Source organism: Dromaius novaehollandiae, chromosome 2, assembly GCF_036370855.1.
Source record: "Dromaius novaehollandiae isolate bDroNov1 chromosome 2, bDroNov1.hap1, whole genome shotgun sequence".
NCBI lineage: Eukaryota > Metazoa > Chordata > Aves > Casuariiformes > Dromaiidae > Dromaius > Dromaius novaehollandiae.
The window spans coordinates 92,390,206-92,406,892 of NC_088099.1; the positions used below are offsets into that span (position 1 = coordinate 92,390,206).

At 39.9% G+C, this 16,687-nt stretch overlaps 1 protein-coding gene across 2 annotated transcripts in view; it reads left to right on the plus strand.

Moving 5' to 3' along the window:
* The window catches only part of PHLPP1 (PH domain and leucine rich repeat protein phosphatase 1), a 149,259-nt gene that overhangs the window by 70,611 nt on the left and 61,961 nt on the right, over nt 1–16,687 (plus strand). For both annotated transcript variants that reach the window (XM_026115630.2, XM_064506905.1), the window contains exons 2-3: nt 12,824–13,020; nt 15,259–15,384. In XM_026115630.2, coding sequence (XP_025971415.2) covers nt 12,824–13,020; nt 15,259–15,384 — 323 coding nt within the window. The remainder of the gene's footprint in view (nt 1–12,823; nt 13,021–15,258; nt 15,385–16,687) is intronic.

The following is a 16,687-nucleotide window of genomic DNA, read 5'->3' on the forward strand; positions in this document are numbered from 1 at the left end:
GTTTCAGTATTATAAACAAAACTAAAGCACTGACAATCCACTGAGGACTGAAAAACAGCTTGTAAGTATAAAATATCCTTGACCTCTTCCTTCCCTTTCTTGCTGGGGTGGAGATGAAGATATTTGGAGCATAAATAGATTGTGTCAAAAAAATATATCTGTGGGAGTCTTAGTTCTCCTATCTCCAAGGAGGCTGAATGAGCAGAGTAATCAAAAAGATGGTATTTTGGGAAGGATTATTTTCAAAATTTATCGAAAACACTTTTAAAACTTAGTGCTGTGAATGTGTTTGTGAATGGGATATTATCATGAGCTTTTCCTGTGTTTTTCTGACAAAGTGCTTCATGTATGTTTTAAAGGGATCAGCACTAGTGGCGATTTCTGAAGAATGGCTTTATATTGTGGATGTGTTGCTATATTCCCTAATAGAGCAGACCTCTGAGAAAGGGAGGGAAGGGGAAGGACACTGGTGCCCATTCCCTTGTTCTGTCTCTGCTCAGTTTAGTAAAGTGGCAGGTGAGGCAGTGCCGGGGAGGCTTTCTGCCACGAGCTTGCGCAGTTGTAAAGTCCAGACCATTTGCATTCCACTGCATGAGGGCAGCCTACGAGATGACTCCCAGTAAAACAAATGTGATGTGATCTGTTACTTTATACGGACCTGAAGACTTAAAAGACAGGACAGTTAGATTGGGTGGATCAAAATACAGACCTTGTATAAACTAAATCTTGTGTATCCTAGGTTTTTTCCCTGCTTACACTTTTTTTACAGTTTTAATTAAGAGATTAATACGTGCTGAATTAAAACAATGCGCGCTTGCTCTCTTGCGTACGCTGTCTCTTGTGCATGTGTCCTCATGTGTTCACGCTGTCTTTTTTGGTGATAGTATTGGAGGTGAAACTGCTGGAGTTGCAATGCTTCTTCTAAGCAGACAGTTGAAATACAATGTCTCTTCAGCCACCATTTTCTTTCCCCATGATACAGAAAGCATTAATTTCTATGGCAAAAATGTGAAATATTACTGTGGTCTGATCGTGATCAAAATACCTAAATACTTTCTTGTGCTGGGTTATATGGAACTCTGTCCAGCTAGACTGCTCTTGTCTTTTGGTATTGAGAGGTCTTGGATTAAAATTCCAGTAAAGAAGGTGCCCAGCCTTCAGGATGGGTGCCTCATACACAGGCACTTCAGACTCTTGCATGATGGTATTTCTCTGAGAGGAGAGAGCTTTGGCAGGTAGTCCTAGCTTCAAATTTATCCCAGCAGTGTTGTACTCCCCATGAGTGCTTTCTACTAACGGGGTTCTTTCTAAAATTATTGTGAACCAGGGTTTAAGTGGTGCTCTGAAGAACTTTCAAGTTCCTGGGGTTGTTTTTAGCACACTCACTTTCCTGCCAAAGCTGAATTTACAAACTTGTTTTATCTTAGACAACTTCCTGACCTAAAACTGACTTTGGGAGCTCTAAATCAGACTACATACTTGTAAGACTGGACCTTTGCACATGCTTTTTCACCCCTTGCTGTGAGTGTGGAAATATTCTCCCTTTTTATTTTTTTTATTTTTTATTTTTTAATAAGGCTGCACAACATGAAACAGTTCTTAGTGAGGCTCATTAGCTAGCAGGTGTGATAGTCCTTTCACAGACCCTTTGAGTGCTTTGGGCAGAAAACTGATAGATTTGGAGATGACTCAGATGTGTGATAGTTGACTTAATTTAAAGAGGGAATGGAAAAAGCTGATCTTTGTGTTTTTTCCCCTCCCCTCTGTAATAAAATCATATAACATGCGCTCCCAGACAATTGCCATATGCTATCTGGTTACTTAAAGTCTCTGTGGTAGAAAAGAGAAGAAACAGTGTTAAACCTGATATCTGTGGGCATATGATAAATCTGCTCTGCCTCTGTTTCCAAGGCTAGAAAGGCATTGGGAAAATGTTCCCTTTCATGTGTCTTCATGATACACATCTCCCACTCCCTGCCATTTCCTCGTTCTCGTGCTTTGTGAAGCCAGCCTTCTTTTCCTTGTCTTTTTTTTCCTCTGGAATTTGGTCTGAACTATGGAGTTTTGATATAAGTTGTCTTTTATTGCTGCACACTTTCAAGTGTTTATAGACAAATTTGATGCATGTCAGCATAACCCAATTTTTGTCATATAAATTAAAAAAAAAAATTGAATGACGTAATCCCGTTTAGGAATAATCGAAGGGCATGTGTTCTCCAGCAACAAAACAATGTCGTCAGTTATAAGCAGGCAGGAATCAAGGTAGTGAAACTTTCTAAGGGTACTTGTTGGTGCTTTTTCTCTGTTTTCAGCATCCAGTCTTCTCTGTAGGCTTATCTGAAGCTGCTAAGAGCAAACTGGGGACAAAGGGCTGTTAGGGGTGTTAGTAGGAACAATCTCTAGCTCTGGAGTCATAGGAGGGATGGGGAGACGGGTGCAACCAGAGTCCTGGCCTGTTGCAGTTCTCGCTTGCAGCGGAAGGTCTGCTCCGTTCCATTTGCTGAAGTCAAAGCTGTAAACCAAAAAGGCTTGCTCTTAGATTTGATATTAAAAAAAGTTTATATATTACTTACACAAACATGCACACACTTACTACTATTATATGGAGAAAGCAGCCCAGGCATAGATGTAAAATGTCTGAGCCAAGCCTACATAGCGAGTTTTGAGCAGACTGGCTTACTTAATGGAGTAAGACTGTTTGTTTTATAGGGACATTGCCCAGCCAGAATTCCTTCTTATCTTAGCAAGGAAACCTTGTATTAGTGGAACTGAATTTGAAATGTTTAGTGTTTAAGGCTGTGCCAGGTAGTCTGTCCAACTAATGTGCTTACGCCATTGCTGCTGGGTTTTGTATTTTTTCTGTCTCTGTGCGGCTTGAAGTAGTCAGTCTATTTTTATCTATTTGTTTCACTTTTTATATATTTATATATGTTTATATATTTATTAGATAACGCAGCATTTGATTGTAGGTGCTTGACAGTTTTAAATCCAGCATTCTGGCTTTCTTTTTACAGTGCTAAATTTTGAAGAGGCTTGACCAGACAGTGTCTAACATCTTTACATGTTGTTCCATCTCAAAATGCTTTGGGATCTTTAAGCCAGACCTAATTGAGATGTGCTAGTCATAGCCTTGCAATACTGTACAGAATTGTTTTGACATAAACTGCTTATCAGATGAGTTTTATAATAAAACTTTTATGTTTAGATTTTGATCTGTATGATAATACTGGTACAGCAATCTGTTGTAGGAAATGTCATACTCTAAAATGCTTTGCCTTTACAAAGATGCAGATTATCGTATACTTTTAGAAATGTTATAGAACACCAGATCTGGTTTCTTCTGATGAAAGAGCAAGGAGAAAATTGCTGTGGTAACAATTTGAATACATTTAATGCAGAAAATAGTTTGATCATCTTGTGGTTGCTGAAATTTTAGCCTAGAATACCTTGAAAGAGGTGGCATTTGTGTTATGTGTGAAGTTAATGTGAAACCATCCTTGAGCTAGTGCACATGAAAATATTTGTTCTTCTGTAGCTCTGTAAGCTGAGTTGTTCAACTAAATTGATCATGTCTTTGCATTTGACCAGCCACATCTTACTGTGCTCAGGACAAGATAGGTGCAGGGATGGGGAAGAGAGGGGGTTGTCTTGTTTTTTGCTGGCAAAATTTATGGGTTTTCATCTTTCTGCCATGGTATTAAGACACACTGATGAACTACTGCCAGGGGCTGCCGTTGTTGCTTCTCAGAGGAGCGTGTGTTCAAGTAGTTATTTTGAGCTTACAGTACTATACTTCATGTTGAGCGTCTAACGCTGATAAAACCTGAAAGCTGCTGTTAACTTCAGTGGAGTTATCAGTGCAGTTTTGCTCTTAAATTCTGTCAAGGCTTCAGCTTTGCCTAAAACAATTGGTTAGCTCAGAGCTTTTGCCAGTATAGCAATTGCATTAGACAGGGTAAGTATCCTTTGGGATGCCAAGGATTTTACTGTGCTTGTAGCTTTATTGTGTGTTGGAATTGTAATAAGTAGAATTCAATTTTGTGTGACTTCACAAAAATGAATGCACATTTCCAGGATTCTCTTCAGCTGTGCTTTATGGGGATTGGGAAGAGGGGAGAAAGGGGAAGGATCAGGCTGAGCAGTCATTGGGTCCTATTCTACTGAAATTGTACAGGTTCTCTTGCAAGTTGTGATACAACTGGCGTATTTGTAAGGTTTAGGTTTTTGGCCCCATCTGTTAAATTCCTAGCTCTACTATTAGTACATACAACTGTAAAACTGTTCAGGAAGTTGAACTTCCTGAAGTCATCTTAATAAGGGATAACGTGAAATCTGTTGCTGAAGTATTGTTTTTATGAACTATACTGGTAAGAGATGGGATCAGGTTTTGGCTCAAATGTTCTCAATATTAGGCTTACTCTGTGTTAAATTTACTTTTGGCAAAAATATTTGGTAGAAGATTAATCAAAAATCTTCTTCAGTAGCTTTCTTAAATGAATCCAGAGTTCAAGATGAGAAAGCTGTTTTAGACAGTACTTCCTGGAGGCTCTAGACCAATACTGTAGCCTTCTATTACCCTGTTAAAGCACAGGAGAAAGAAGACATTTTCTCTTGATGGTTCCTTCTCTTCATTGCATTTCAACTGTTTTTCCATGCAGAGGTGACAGAAAATAATTTTCCAAAGGAGTGGGTATTGAGGTCTACTGCTAAAGAATAGGAAGCTGTCTCCCCTTTACAAGCTTTCTTCAAACTGAAGTATTTGGACATAACAATAGATTTCAACTCGCACTCCGCATATTTGTCTTGCAAGTGAAAGTCAAGACATCAAGGGAGCCTTCAGTGTCTCTTTGTCTTGCTGCAATAAATGAACAACCTGCGTGTGTGTAACTTGCTTTAATTTCCTGCAGACAAGCGAGGGAGATAGGAACACTTGGGGCAGGGAGTTTGAACACGACGGACCTGTGTTTCAGCCACAGGAATGCTCTGTAGGGAATGATAAGATGAAGAGGTAAGGGAATGGGTTCCCCCCTCCCCCCTTTTTTCCCCATATGCATGCTATACTCTATAGCTAAAGGCTTTGAAAATATGTTTGTGCTGCTACATCTGGAACTTGCTTGTTATGGTCACAACAACTGGACACTAAAACTTAGGGTGCACTGCCTCTACATAGAGGAACTTTCCAGAGGAGCTTTTGCTGTGCTTGCTTGCTTTTATTGCAAGCAGCATCGTGTTCACTGTTGTACCTCCTACTTGAGCCTGTTGCCTTTCTTAAGTTGTCCCAGCACAGGAATCGTGCTAGGTTAACACCAATTTTTTTTAAAAAATGGTTTCTGCTGAGTCACTTAACTTTTTCAGAAGCTTTTGGCTTACACAGGTTGATTTTAGCTTTTGACACTAAAGCAATTGCAGCCACTTTCCACTGATAAATATGTAATGCTTGACAGAAATGCTTTTTTTAAAAGTCTTTTTGTTATTTTTTGTCTACAGTATCTTTTTAAGTGTTGATACCATATTATTAGGGTTTATTTGTGGAGGTTGTGAGTCTTGGGAGAACAGGATACAAGGAATAATCCAGTGAACAAAAACTGAACTCTATCTCAGTGGAAGAAAGAATAGAGGGACACTTTCTGCATTGTGAAATGCCTACAAACCTTTTCTCCAGTGAGGATTTAATATAAATGGAAGGCAGGATTATTGCTATAAAAACTAATAGATAATGTTTTATTCTATCACATCATATAGTGATAATGCTTCTCTTTAAGGAAGATCTTGTAAAGTTGGAATATACTGCACAATTACTAAAAGCTTGTCCATTTACCTGTTTTGTCTCATAATGAACACCTCTTTAAAGAAAAAGCTGAGGTAACAGAATTCTATAAAATCCAGCTTTTATGGTGTACTTGTATTTCTCGGGTGAAAAGGTAACAGTCCTCAAGTATTAGAAATTGAACTGCTAATTTGTAGAGGAAATATAACCACTTCAGAGCTTTCCCCAGCCCCCAAATTAAAACAGAATGCAGCAAAATGAGGAGAATAGAGAGTAAAGTCTATTCTAATAGTTACATGCCCATAAAACCAGTATAATGGTGACTTGAGTCCTTGTTTAGCAGAGCAGTACGGAATCAATCAGCAGCCACATAAGTCTCGTAGGAATTTTTAAGAGTCTAAGTAGATTTGAATGCAAAGATGCAACTCCTGGTTTTGGAAGAGGATGGTTTACCACATAAAATATTACTTGGTTATCTTTGCAAAAGCATCCTCTGTTGATTGCTGTCAGGGACTACTAGATTAGATGAATCCTTGGTCTTAGTTAACTGTAAGAAGAGCTAATTCTGTGCCTTTGTTCTTAAATTATGACAGTGTAGTACCTTCAGCAAGGAAAATCCACCTGAAGCTTTTTTTTTAATAAGCATGTAACTGTGTAGGCTTTCCTCATGAATTTAAAGTAAAAAACATGAGAGTAGTACAATAGCTTCAGAATTATGTTACTTGTGTTTTTCTGCTGCTTTTGCCCAGCTCCAGCTTTTTTTATCCAGCTTGCTGCGTTATTTTTATACATCTCATTGGGTTGGGGCCTTGCCTGAAGTCATCACTGCTGTCCTTGCTTTGACAAGAATGCAGGAGGAAGCAGCCTTAAATGACTGAGAAGCTTCCAGAATATGCCAGGCCATAGCTTTCTCTGTGTTCAGTGAAAGAGCTTGGGTAAGAGTAGAAACAGGCGGAATGAGCTGGTGGTAGGGGTTCAGCAATAGCTATTCATTCCAGTGCTGTCTCCTGAAGGTGGACAAAGACATTCAAGGGCTCTCGGTGTTTTTAAGCTAATTGAGCCTTGTTTGCACTTGTAATTAGACAAAGCCTTGGCGTGGGCTTGTTTGCCTGCCCTCACTGGTCCGTGCAGTTGTCGCCTACCAGTGCCTAAGGGAGGGAGGTGCAGGGGTTGTAGACAAGGCCAGTGTGAAGTGCTCTTGATTCCCACTCAGAGGTGTGCTTGAGAAGATACTGCAGGTATGAGCTGAGAGAATTCCACACTCTCAGTGGATTTCACCAGGTCAGCTAGGAAATACTTCAACTTTTCTTAGTGGATTTCGACCAAAGTCTTCAAAATTGACTGGTAGGTTGGGGGGGGGTGTGTGTGTCCCCAATGTATACTGTGAAGAGACTTGATGCTCACACAATGCTAGCGTGTGAAATGTCTTACTTGTGAAACTGCTCCCTGAAAGTGGCAGGAGGGCTTAATTACATATCCCCTTCAGCACAGCTGCCGTGTTACAGCTCTGGCCACTGCTTGCCGTCCCTCTGTTCTCCATGCTGAACTACTCACCATGAGCTGTCCCTAAGCTTTTTCAATTGAAAAGAGACACAAGAACTAAAGCAGCCTGTTTTGGCTGAAAGGGCTTAGGGACAGCTTACCACGAGCAGCTGATGCAGGAGGGTTGATGCAATGTGGGCCTCAGGCCAAGGGCCCAACAAGGAACAGATGAGAAGGATGACCTCTTTAGCTGGCCCAGCTGTAGCTGGAAAAGGATGTCCCTAAATTAGGCAATGAAAAACTGAGTCATTCTGTCACTTCTAAAAATCCTCAAACTTAGACATTATTCCTACTGAATACATCCTGTGACAGGATTTATAATTGTATTTTTGAACAGCAAAACTAGATGCTTTTATTGTTAGCCAGTACCTGAGATAGCTCTGAGAGGGCAATCTTTCAAGTTAGCCGGGCTGTGTCATACAGGCCTAAGACAATTTTTAGTTTTCATTCTGTCAGACCAATATTAGTAATAAAAATAAAACCCACTGCACAGAAGTGAACATGTTTCTTATGTCAGCACTTTTCCCCATTCTTATTTTGGTAATGTCTTAAATAACTCTTTACAGGCAGACTTTATTGGTTGTACTTTTCAAACAGGGTGGAATAGTAAGTACTCACAACTTAATCAGCTTTATAACTTCAGAGTTTTTTTTTTCCTTTTTTTCCTACTTTTATGTCCCATAATGAGCTGGTCTCTTATAACTTCTTATAGTAATGTATTCCATATGCCTTCCATTGCTAGGATAAAGAGCTTTATTCCGGAATCCAAAGCAAGTGACTGTGGGTATTTAATAAGGTTTGAAGTCTTTGCACCAGGCAGGATATCAGTACATTGTGTACCCAGAGCTTCTTCAAGCTGCTTGTGGGGAGGTCTTAGGTTTTTGGCATTATGGAAGGATCACTGGTGTCCCACTTATGCTTCCTGTTAAGTACAGTTTTTGGTCTAAACAACAGTCCTGCCTTTTAAATCAGATACACTGCTTTTCTCTATGTCCTTGTTCTGAATACCACCGATTTCCCTCCAGGTCTTAAGGCAAACTAAAACCAAGAGGAACTCAACCATGAATGTCAAGATAGCCAAATGAATGGTCTGTTCATAATTCCTTGAGGCATCTCCTCTAATGCCTTGTGTAGAACAAAAGTCCTGTTGTGGATGTGCTGTGCTTAGGAGTTGCTGTAGTTCTGGAGTCCTGACAGGAATGAAAAATAATCTTCTCATGGTTTCTTGCTGAAGCACCCAAACTGCTCTGGTTGGGTTTAACATTTGAAAAATGTTTTCTGGTATGCAGCTCTTCTAGATGTTCTGACATACTTGCCTCCACTCTGATCAAGGCAGCAGTAATTGTCTTCAGGTTTTTGGCAGGAATTGAATTTGTGTTTCAACTCGCAAAGGATCATAGTTACCTTTTTATCTGCAGAACTGTCAGCTTCAAAATAATATCACAAGCCTTTATGAAAACTCATCTACTCCCTTTGGGTGTAGTAAAAACTGAAGAAAAGTCTGAATGTGAATCTCATACTATCTCCTCAAGCGCAAATGAGAAGTCAGACGGATTGAGGAAGGTAACTTCAGAAGTGCTGATCCCTTTACTGAAAGCAGTATTTTCACCAGCACTGGTAGGTTACTTCAGCAATTGATTTATTTTGCTGGTGACACTATGATTATCCAATAATTTGTGCTCTTTGTTGCCTCTTGATCCTTAGTCTAAAGAGTTCTGGTGAAGTTTTAATTGTCTGTCTCTCCTCTGAACTCTGAAAAATGAAAAGGTCATTTGGATCAATTGTGGATGCCTTCTCATTTGATTGTTTTTCAGGCTGTTTAAAAAAAAAAAACACAAAAAACACTAGTGCATTCATTCGAGTCTTAGCTCCTTTTTCTGCTCCCTCCTGTCACTGCTGTGCTTCCTTGCAGTAGCTGTGCTCTGGGGCAGTGGGCCACTCTGCCACCTGCTGCTTTCCGCAGTGAAGTGAGGAGCAGGAAGTACTGGGATTGCTCTGCACTGTTTGCAAGTCCCATCCCTCTTTTTGTTGTGGCAGTATCTCCATAGCTTGCTGTCGTTTAAACTTTTCCTATTCTTTATGCTCTTCTGGCAGCAAATAGCTGAGCTTTCTAAAGCTGCAGTCTGTTCAAGCTTATCTTTCAGTAGACAGGGTTGCTTCCTGTTAGACAGCTTTTGTTCGAAATTATCTGCACCACTTCTGGGGATTTAGGCATCCGGTTCCACTATTAGTTGATATGTCCTTGAATAACCATTATTTAAACTCGAAATAAGCCAGCAGCTTTTGCCATTTGGTGGATTTTTCTCTTGCATAATAATAGAATGTTGTGATACTACTAAATTTCAATGGCTACAACCCTTCAACAGGAAGAAAACTGAATGATATGTGAGCAGATTGTGTTTCAGGCAACATGTGATCCAATATTAAATGTAAACTTTTCAAACTATGTAGTGGTGTGGACAAGAATATGAAGAGAAAAGTTTTTTTTAATGAAAGAGGTTCAGCATTTTATACTTTCTCATCAGGACTGTTCTAGCTTTCATGTGGCAAGGAGTGCAACTTGCTAGGAAGAGTCATTTGAACTTGAAGGGGCTGTTACAACAGACTTTGGGAGAATAGCTGAAGACTTTACACTGGCAATTGTTTTATCAAATCTGTAGTTTGGGGGAGAGTACAGTTCAGACGTAGCATGAAGACTTCGAGTGATAGCTCTGTTCTAGCTTTTCCAGTAAAGGTTTATTAACAATAATAATTTACTGTGACTTGCAAGTTACAACCTCAGTTGAATTTATCAAAAGTTTGCAGAACTACCTTTTTGAAAATTATGGGTACTCTTACTGGGCCGGGTGTCTCTAACTAAGGGGTTAATCCAAGAGAGTGAACTGTTTAGTCTCTTCCCAGGAAGCAGATTTCCCAGGCTTCTGACATCCCCTCCCCAATAGCTTTTGCGAAGGCTCTCTAATTTTTCAGCACCCTTTTCGAAGTGTGGACAGCTAGTGTGGTATTCCAGTAATCATTTTCCCAGTGCAGTAGACAGGGTAATGTTACTTCTCTGCTGCTACTGAATGTTCTCATGTTTCTTGCCAGGCCTCTTGGCTGTAGCAGGAGCTCATGTTCTTTGTTATCCACCATAATCCCAAAGAACTGAGGACTGGTGTTGTCCAAGACGCAGTTCTCCCCGTGTTAGGTGTGACCTATGTTCTTTGTTCCTACAGGGATAAAGTTGCATTCAGCTGTATTAAAATACATGATGCTGAATGGACTTGGCTTCCCAAGGGATTCAGATTGCGCTTTGCACTCCCAAAGAGTTCCCTCCGCAAGGAGTTGTGCTTTTCCAAACAGATGATAAAGTCAGAGCGTGCAGCCAGAAACAGACTCTGGGAGACAATCTTGCTTGAAACACTGCCTTTGAGCTGAAACTGTCCATGCTCTTAACAACCATTCTTCCTACAAGCATACTTTTGGCATTTATCAGGCCCTTTTTAGTCTATTACAGAGATGTTACTGCTTTTGTGCGTGGTTAATGCTTTCATCAGTGCTTTGCGGCAATGCTCTGCACAAGCTAGGTAAAATATTGGTTACTTTGCAACCACATTTTTCATATTTTGAATGTACAGTTTGATTCAGCTTCTGTATTTAATTAATGCTGAGTTGCTCTCTGTTTTACTGACTTGTATTCCCTGCTAGTCTTTCCATAATTTTGTGTACAGTGGATATTTTCCACTTCCACTATTCTGTTGGGCTTAAGAAAAGCGTTTATCCACTGTTTCTGTTGTTGGATTTGGATTTGCTTGGCAGTGAAATTATTGCTTTCTTGGGGCAGCTGTTTTTGTACTTTAGTAAATGCCAATACCCTGTAGGCATTAGAGTTTCTGTCTTTTAGCTTCAAGCACCAGTAATGTTCCTGCATATCCAAACTGGCAGACATTGGTAGCCTAAATGCCAGTGTTTATTAGAGCAGAGCAAGGTTTGAGGTAACTATGCCAGGTCTTGGCTCATTAAACTGGCAGGAAGATTCAAGAATGCTGCTTTTAAAGATAAGGGCAAGAATTGGTGCAGGATGGGTGGGGGGTGAGAGAAGTACTGTGGGTAGGCCATGTAGTAAGTGTCTTCTCTCTTCAGTGAGGTAATTCGAAGGAAAGAACAGACTCATTGAGACAAATGAGCTGTCATATAAGCAGTAGGAACAAGCTGGAGTAATAGTGTGCAGTGGTTGTCAGTGCCTCGGTTTAGCTGGCACTATTCTGAAATATCTGGGTTGGAAGAGAGATTCAACCCTCTGCTTTTCTGGAGTCCTAACTTGTTAATAATTCTTTGTTTCCGAAGGATTTTTTTGAAGACCAGTGCAGGAACATGGGTAGTTTATCTTGCATGTCATGATCAGGAAGCTATGTGCTGGTAACACAGCTTTTGGTTCTTCATCCAGGGGAGCTCCCTTTCAAAGTTTCACTGCCACTGATGTTCTTCCAGAAATCTCAGCGAGTTTAACTTAAATGTGATTACCTCTTGTCTCTGTTTGCAGGAGACACTATAGGTTTATTTATTTTTTTTTTGGGGGGGGGGGGGTTAGATCTGGACTTGATTATTTAGGGCTTGATATGGTAACTTGATGTGGATAAATTCTTTGGATTAAAATGAACTAATTGTACCTCTTCCCATTTATGTCCTAAAAGAACTTGGTTCTGTAAGAACAGAGGCAAGAGATGGATGTGTGTCTTCGTCATGTTGCCATTGTTAATGGTTGTTTCTGTAGAAAGCATGATCTTATTAGCAGATCAGATTAGTAGACTCTGAGCCATTTAGAGATGAAGAGTCTTTCAACAGATTTGGTCTAATTGTTAGTCCAGCTAATAATCTGAATTATTATAAATAGTGAATTAATTGTAATACAGACAAAAGTACTTCACTCTTTCTGAAGCTCTAGTTAGACTGAAACAGAGTCATTTGGGGATTCATCTAGATTGCCTCTGTTTACGTTCTGGCTTAGTGCACCACCTCTGCTGTGGGGTTTGGACTGAACAGGGGGGGCTGGGCAGAGTAGGAACTGCACTGCATGAGAAACTGTATTTAAGCTATTCAAACCATGACCTTAAGGATAGTGAGAAAAGAGACAATGAAATGTGAAAGTATGAGTGAACATGCAGTAGTACCTCACCCTCTTTTGCAGTTACAGTAGACTGAGCATGAACTCAACAGTAAGCTACCATGCATGGTACCTTACTGTTGAGGATGAACATTTCTTTGCCAGGTCCCATAGAAGAAGGTTGGTACCAGTAATTGGTACTTCTGACTACTGCAGATACTGCAAGACTGTGGTCTACTCTTCATGATAGCAACTTGTTCATATACTTCTACCTATGAAGGAAGTCTGTATTGAAGCCGATACTCCATTATCTGCCTGCATGGTTCTGAAGCTGATTTTCATTTGTCACGTGGTGGTCTGTACCTAGAAGACTTGAGTGAGAGTAGCAAAGATTCTCTGTGATAAAGTAGATGCTTTTGTTTCCATTTCAGGAAAGCCCCACAGCATTGGCAGCTCAGAACGGATTCAGCTCTCAGGAATGTACAATGTTCGAAAAGGGAAAATACATTTGCCAGTCAACAGATGGACAAGACGCCAAGCTATCCTTTGTGGAACATGCCTAATTGTCTCATCAGTAAAAGAAAGCCAGACTGGAAAGATGCATGTCCTCCCTTTAATTGGTGGAAAAGTAAGATTTTGTTTTTAGTATTTGCTTGCTATTGCTGTTTGCTTAACCCCTGTCTCTTTACACAGAGAAGATCATGTTCAATTACAATGATTTCTTCCCCCCCAGAAGCTTGTTCTGCAGGTGGGATCATCAGAGCAAAAACTGACTTTTGTAGTCAGCTTGCTACTTAACAATTCACACGCTTTGGATTGAAATGTTAAAGAGCAGTGATGGAAATGCATTCAGTTTTCTATGGACCACAGTCTCCTTTTCTTGTGTGCAGTGATAAATACTTTATATGTGCATTCGTACACAGCTAAATGATACATACATCTGTATTGCGTATGACCTATAGTATGCTTCTTTGTCCAGTTTTTATCCATACTGTGTTACTCTTAAGATCTGAAAACAAACCTAAAAGGGCATGGGTTTATTTTGAGCATCTGGGATTTTTTGAGCATTCAGCATTATATGAGTAGTGGTCTAATGTAAGTGAACAGTAGCAAGCATTTTTGTTTCCAAAAAGCTGAAGCTGCATTTTTTCTGATTAATTACATCTGTGAAACTTTAGTGACGACAGTAGGATTTACACCATTAACAATTTCAGCTTAAATATGGGTTCAGATCACTATTACCAGGTTGGATACCCAAGGTAATGGGGAAAGAAGCCATTTTACTCCCTCAGCTTGAGGTTGAATTTACACCTGAAATAATGTTATTTTACTCCGCATATTGATAAGTTTGATACTTAAGAGTCATTGAGAGAGAAACAAGCTTCATAAGTCTCCATAAAGAGACTGGAGTTGATTCGTTAATATTCTAGGTCAGCAGTGTGAAAAGCAGTCCCTGCTTCTAGGAGTTTTTTCCCATCGCTTTTTACAATTCTTCACATGATTGTTCAACTCTTTCCTGGACGTGCTGAAGTAGAGACACTGTCCTGTCTCGTAGCAGCTGTGTGCACACTCTCTGGCAGTGAATGGTACTCCTGGCTGCTGTATATTGGAGAGGGCAGAATTCAGGCCCTCATAGGCCTTCTCTTTAAGACCAAAAAGACGTTTTTTAAAGAAGGGTTATGTGCCTTTTCTTAAATGCTTAACGTGGAATTTCTAAGTTGTTGTTTTGGCATGAAAATGCCTCCTGTAATGTAAAATATAGAGACTGCAAAACTGAAAGTTGACAGCAAATTTAAAAAGAAAAGGAGAACTGAACTGGGAAAAATGTACTGAGGGCTTCTGACAAAGCTTGGGTGGAGGATACTTGGCACAGAATTAAGTGTTTTTTAAATTATTGTTGAAAAAAATATTCTTCCTCAACCCCATAAATACTCTGCACTTGCTGGTTTGTGAAGGCATTCCAGAACGCAGCGCTGAAACACTGCGACCATAAGTTGTGTGGGACTCCTCGTGTACGGTAGCAGAATGATGTATTCTGGGGTGTTTTTTAGCAAGTTGAGAAATGCCAAAGAATTTAATTGGGGTGTAAGAGAAGCATCTTGTTAAGCATTTTGTTAAGCCTGTTTTTAATAGTGTACTGCTAGTCAGGAGTATAAATTATGCTCCTTTAGGTCGTTTAAAGACAGCTTTAGATGCCTCTCACTAGGAAATCTTTTATGGTGCTCAGTCTCTCTTAAAGTGTTGTCTGTCTTGGTGTTTTCCTTCTTTGGTTCCTTCATCAAACCTGGAAGTCTCTTCATGTCTTGCATACCTTACTAAAGATAGTGAGCAAAAAGAAGGTTGCAAATACCTGGAATAAAAATTTTTTAACATAAGACCAAGTTGAAAGGAAACAAACCCAGAGGGCCCTAAACATTGAAAATAGCAGCAACATACATATTTTATTTCAGTCATACCAACAACTATCAGCTCAAACTGTAATTCTTGCCAAATCTTTCTCTGCCTGCAGCATCTCAGGTTTGCATATCTCCATATCTCCAGCTCATGTGACATGAGGTTAATCACGTGGCTAAGAGGGGTTTTTTTGTTTTTTGTCCATAAAGTCTGTGTCATTTTTTTAAGACGGCTTTCTAGTATTCTGGAAGATAGAGATGAGCAGGCTTAAAAGTTCTGTTAAACTGCTTTCAGTTGTTCTGATTCCTTATGTAGATTTGGTGAATATTTGACAGTCGGCTTGAGTACTTGAGAGGGTTGGTACAACTCTTTTTGAAGAGCGCCTTCTGGGCACATTTTTAAGTTTGACCTGGGGGGTTCTGCAGAGACCTTTCAATTCTTATTCACTAACTGTTTTGTGCCTTTCCTGCAGGTGGAAGAAGTGAAAAAGCACCAGCACTGTTTAGCATTTAGCTCCTCTGGACCTCAAAGCCAGACCTATTACATTTGTTTTGATAACTTCACTGAATACTTGCGATGGCTACGACAAGCATCAAAGGTGAGAGGAGCACTAACTCCGGACCTGTTCTGTCTTGCAGTGGGATGAGGCGCTCTGTGTGTTTCCCCCAGCTCTGCCCTTTGCAGAGCGCTCTAGTCCCTCCTCTGGGCTTGCGTGGTGAAGAACTGCTGCTGCTCTTAGCAGTGGTGCACAAAAGGATTGAGAGCTCTTGATAATAGGCAGTGGTGAAGTGAATTTTTCTGTGTTCATACTGACTTATTCCTGCCATTGTTGCATAAGCAAAGTTCTGTGTTAGACTTTTTCTCCCTTCTCTCATCTTGAGCCAGCTGGATGGATGGAGTGAGATCATTAGGACAGAAATGGAGGGAAATATAACTGTCAGCATTTAAGTGTAAAAAGCTTTGTTTCAGTATGAATAAAACCTGAGATAGCATCAGAATTTTTTAATTAATCTCCTACCCAGAGCCCAAAGCTTAAATTCTTAGAATAAATAAATTGTTTTCTGTTGGAAATGTTGCTGAATCTCTCATTAGTTTCATAACTGATTTTTTTAACCCATCATTTATATAAATTAGTAAAGCTTTCCTAAACTAAATTTTATACTGTGTTTTAAGGAGGCTTTACCATGAGAATTTGTCCTCCATTATGTTCATTTGACATTTCAGTTCCATTTTGTGTTGTTTAAAGGTTGTTTTTGCAATTGTTTCTTGCCTTTTAATCCTTGCTACCTTTCATGATAAATTTTCATGATGTCCAAAGCATCTCGTAATTGTGTCTTGAACTACTCACTTCTATTATTATTATTTTTTTTAACCATAAAACTTCTGCTGTGCAGGCAGCACTGTCTGTTTGGTTCTCTGTTGTGCCTAAACTGTGCATTGGTTCTACGCTTGAAAGGGCTATGTGTTCATGCTCTTTGCTATGTTAAAGCAGCTTGCTTTATGCAGTATTACTTAAAGATATATGGCACACCAGCTTCTGACTATCTTTTTTACATTGCAGTAACGTATATGCCTGCCTATTGCCAGTGGTGCAGGCTGTTGGTGTGATTTTTTTTTTTTTGGGGGGGGGGAGGAGGGGGGCTGTTTCAAGAGTTTTGGTTATTATGTCAAACCTCCTTTGAGCAGTAACTGCTGCACCTCCCAGTGTACACATCATTTTAAATGTCTTTTGCATTTTCTCTAGTAAGAAGTTTTAAAATTCTTTTTAAAGACTCTGTTCTGACATCCCTGCTTGGGTGTGCTAAGCCTCTAGGCGTAAATCCCCAATGCAAGCTTTATGAAACCGTAAGGTATGGTCTGCCGCATCTTGAGTTCTTGTTGCTTTGTGGCTCTTTCTGGGA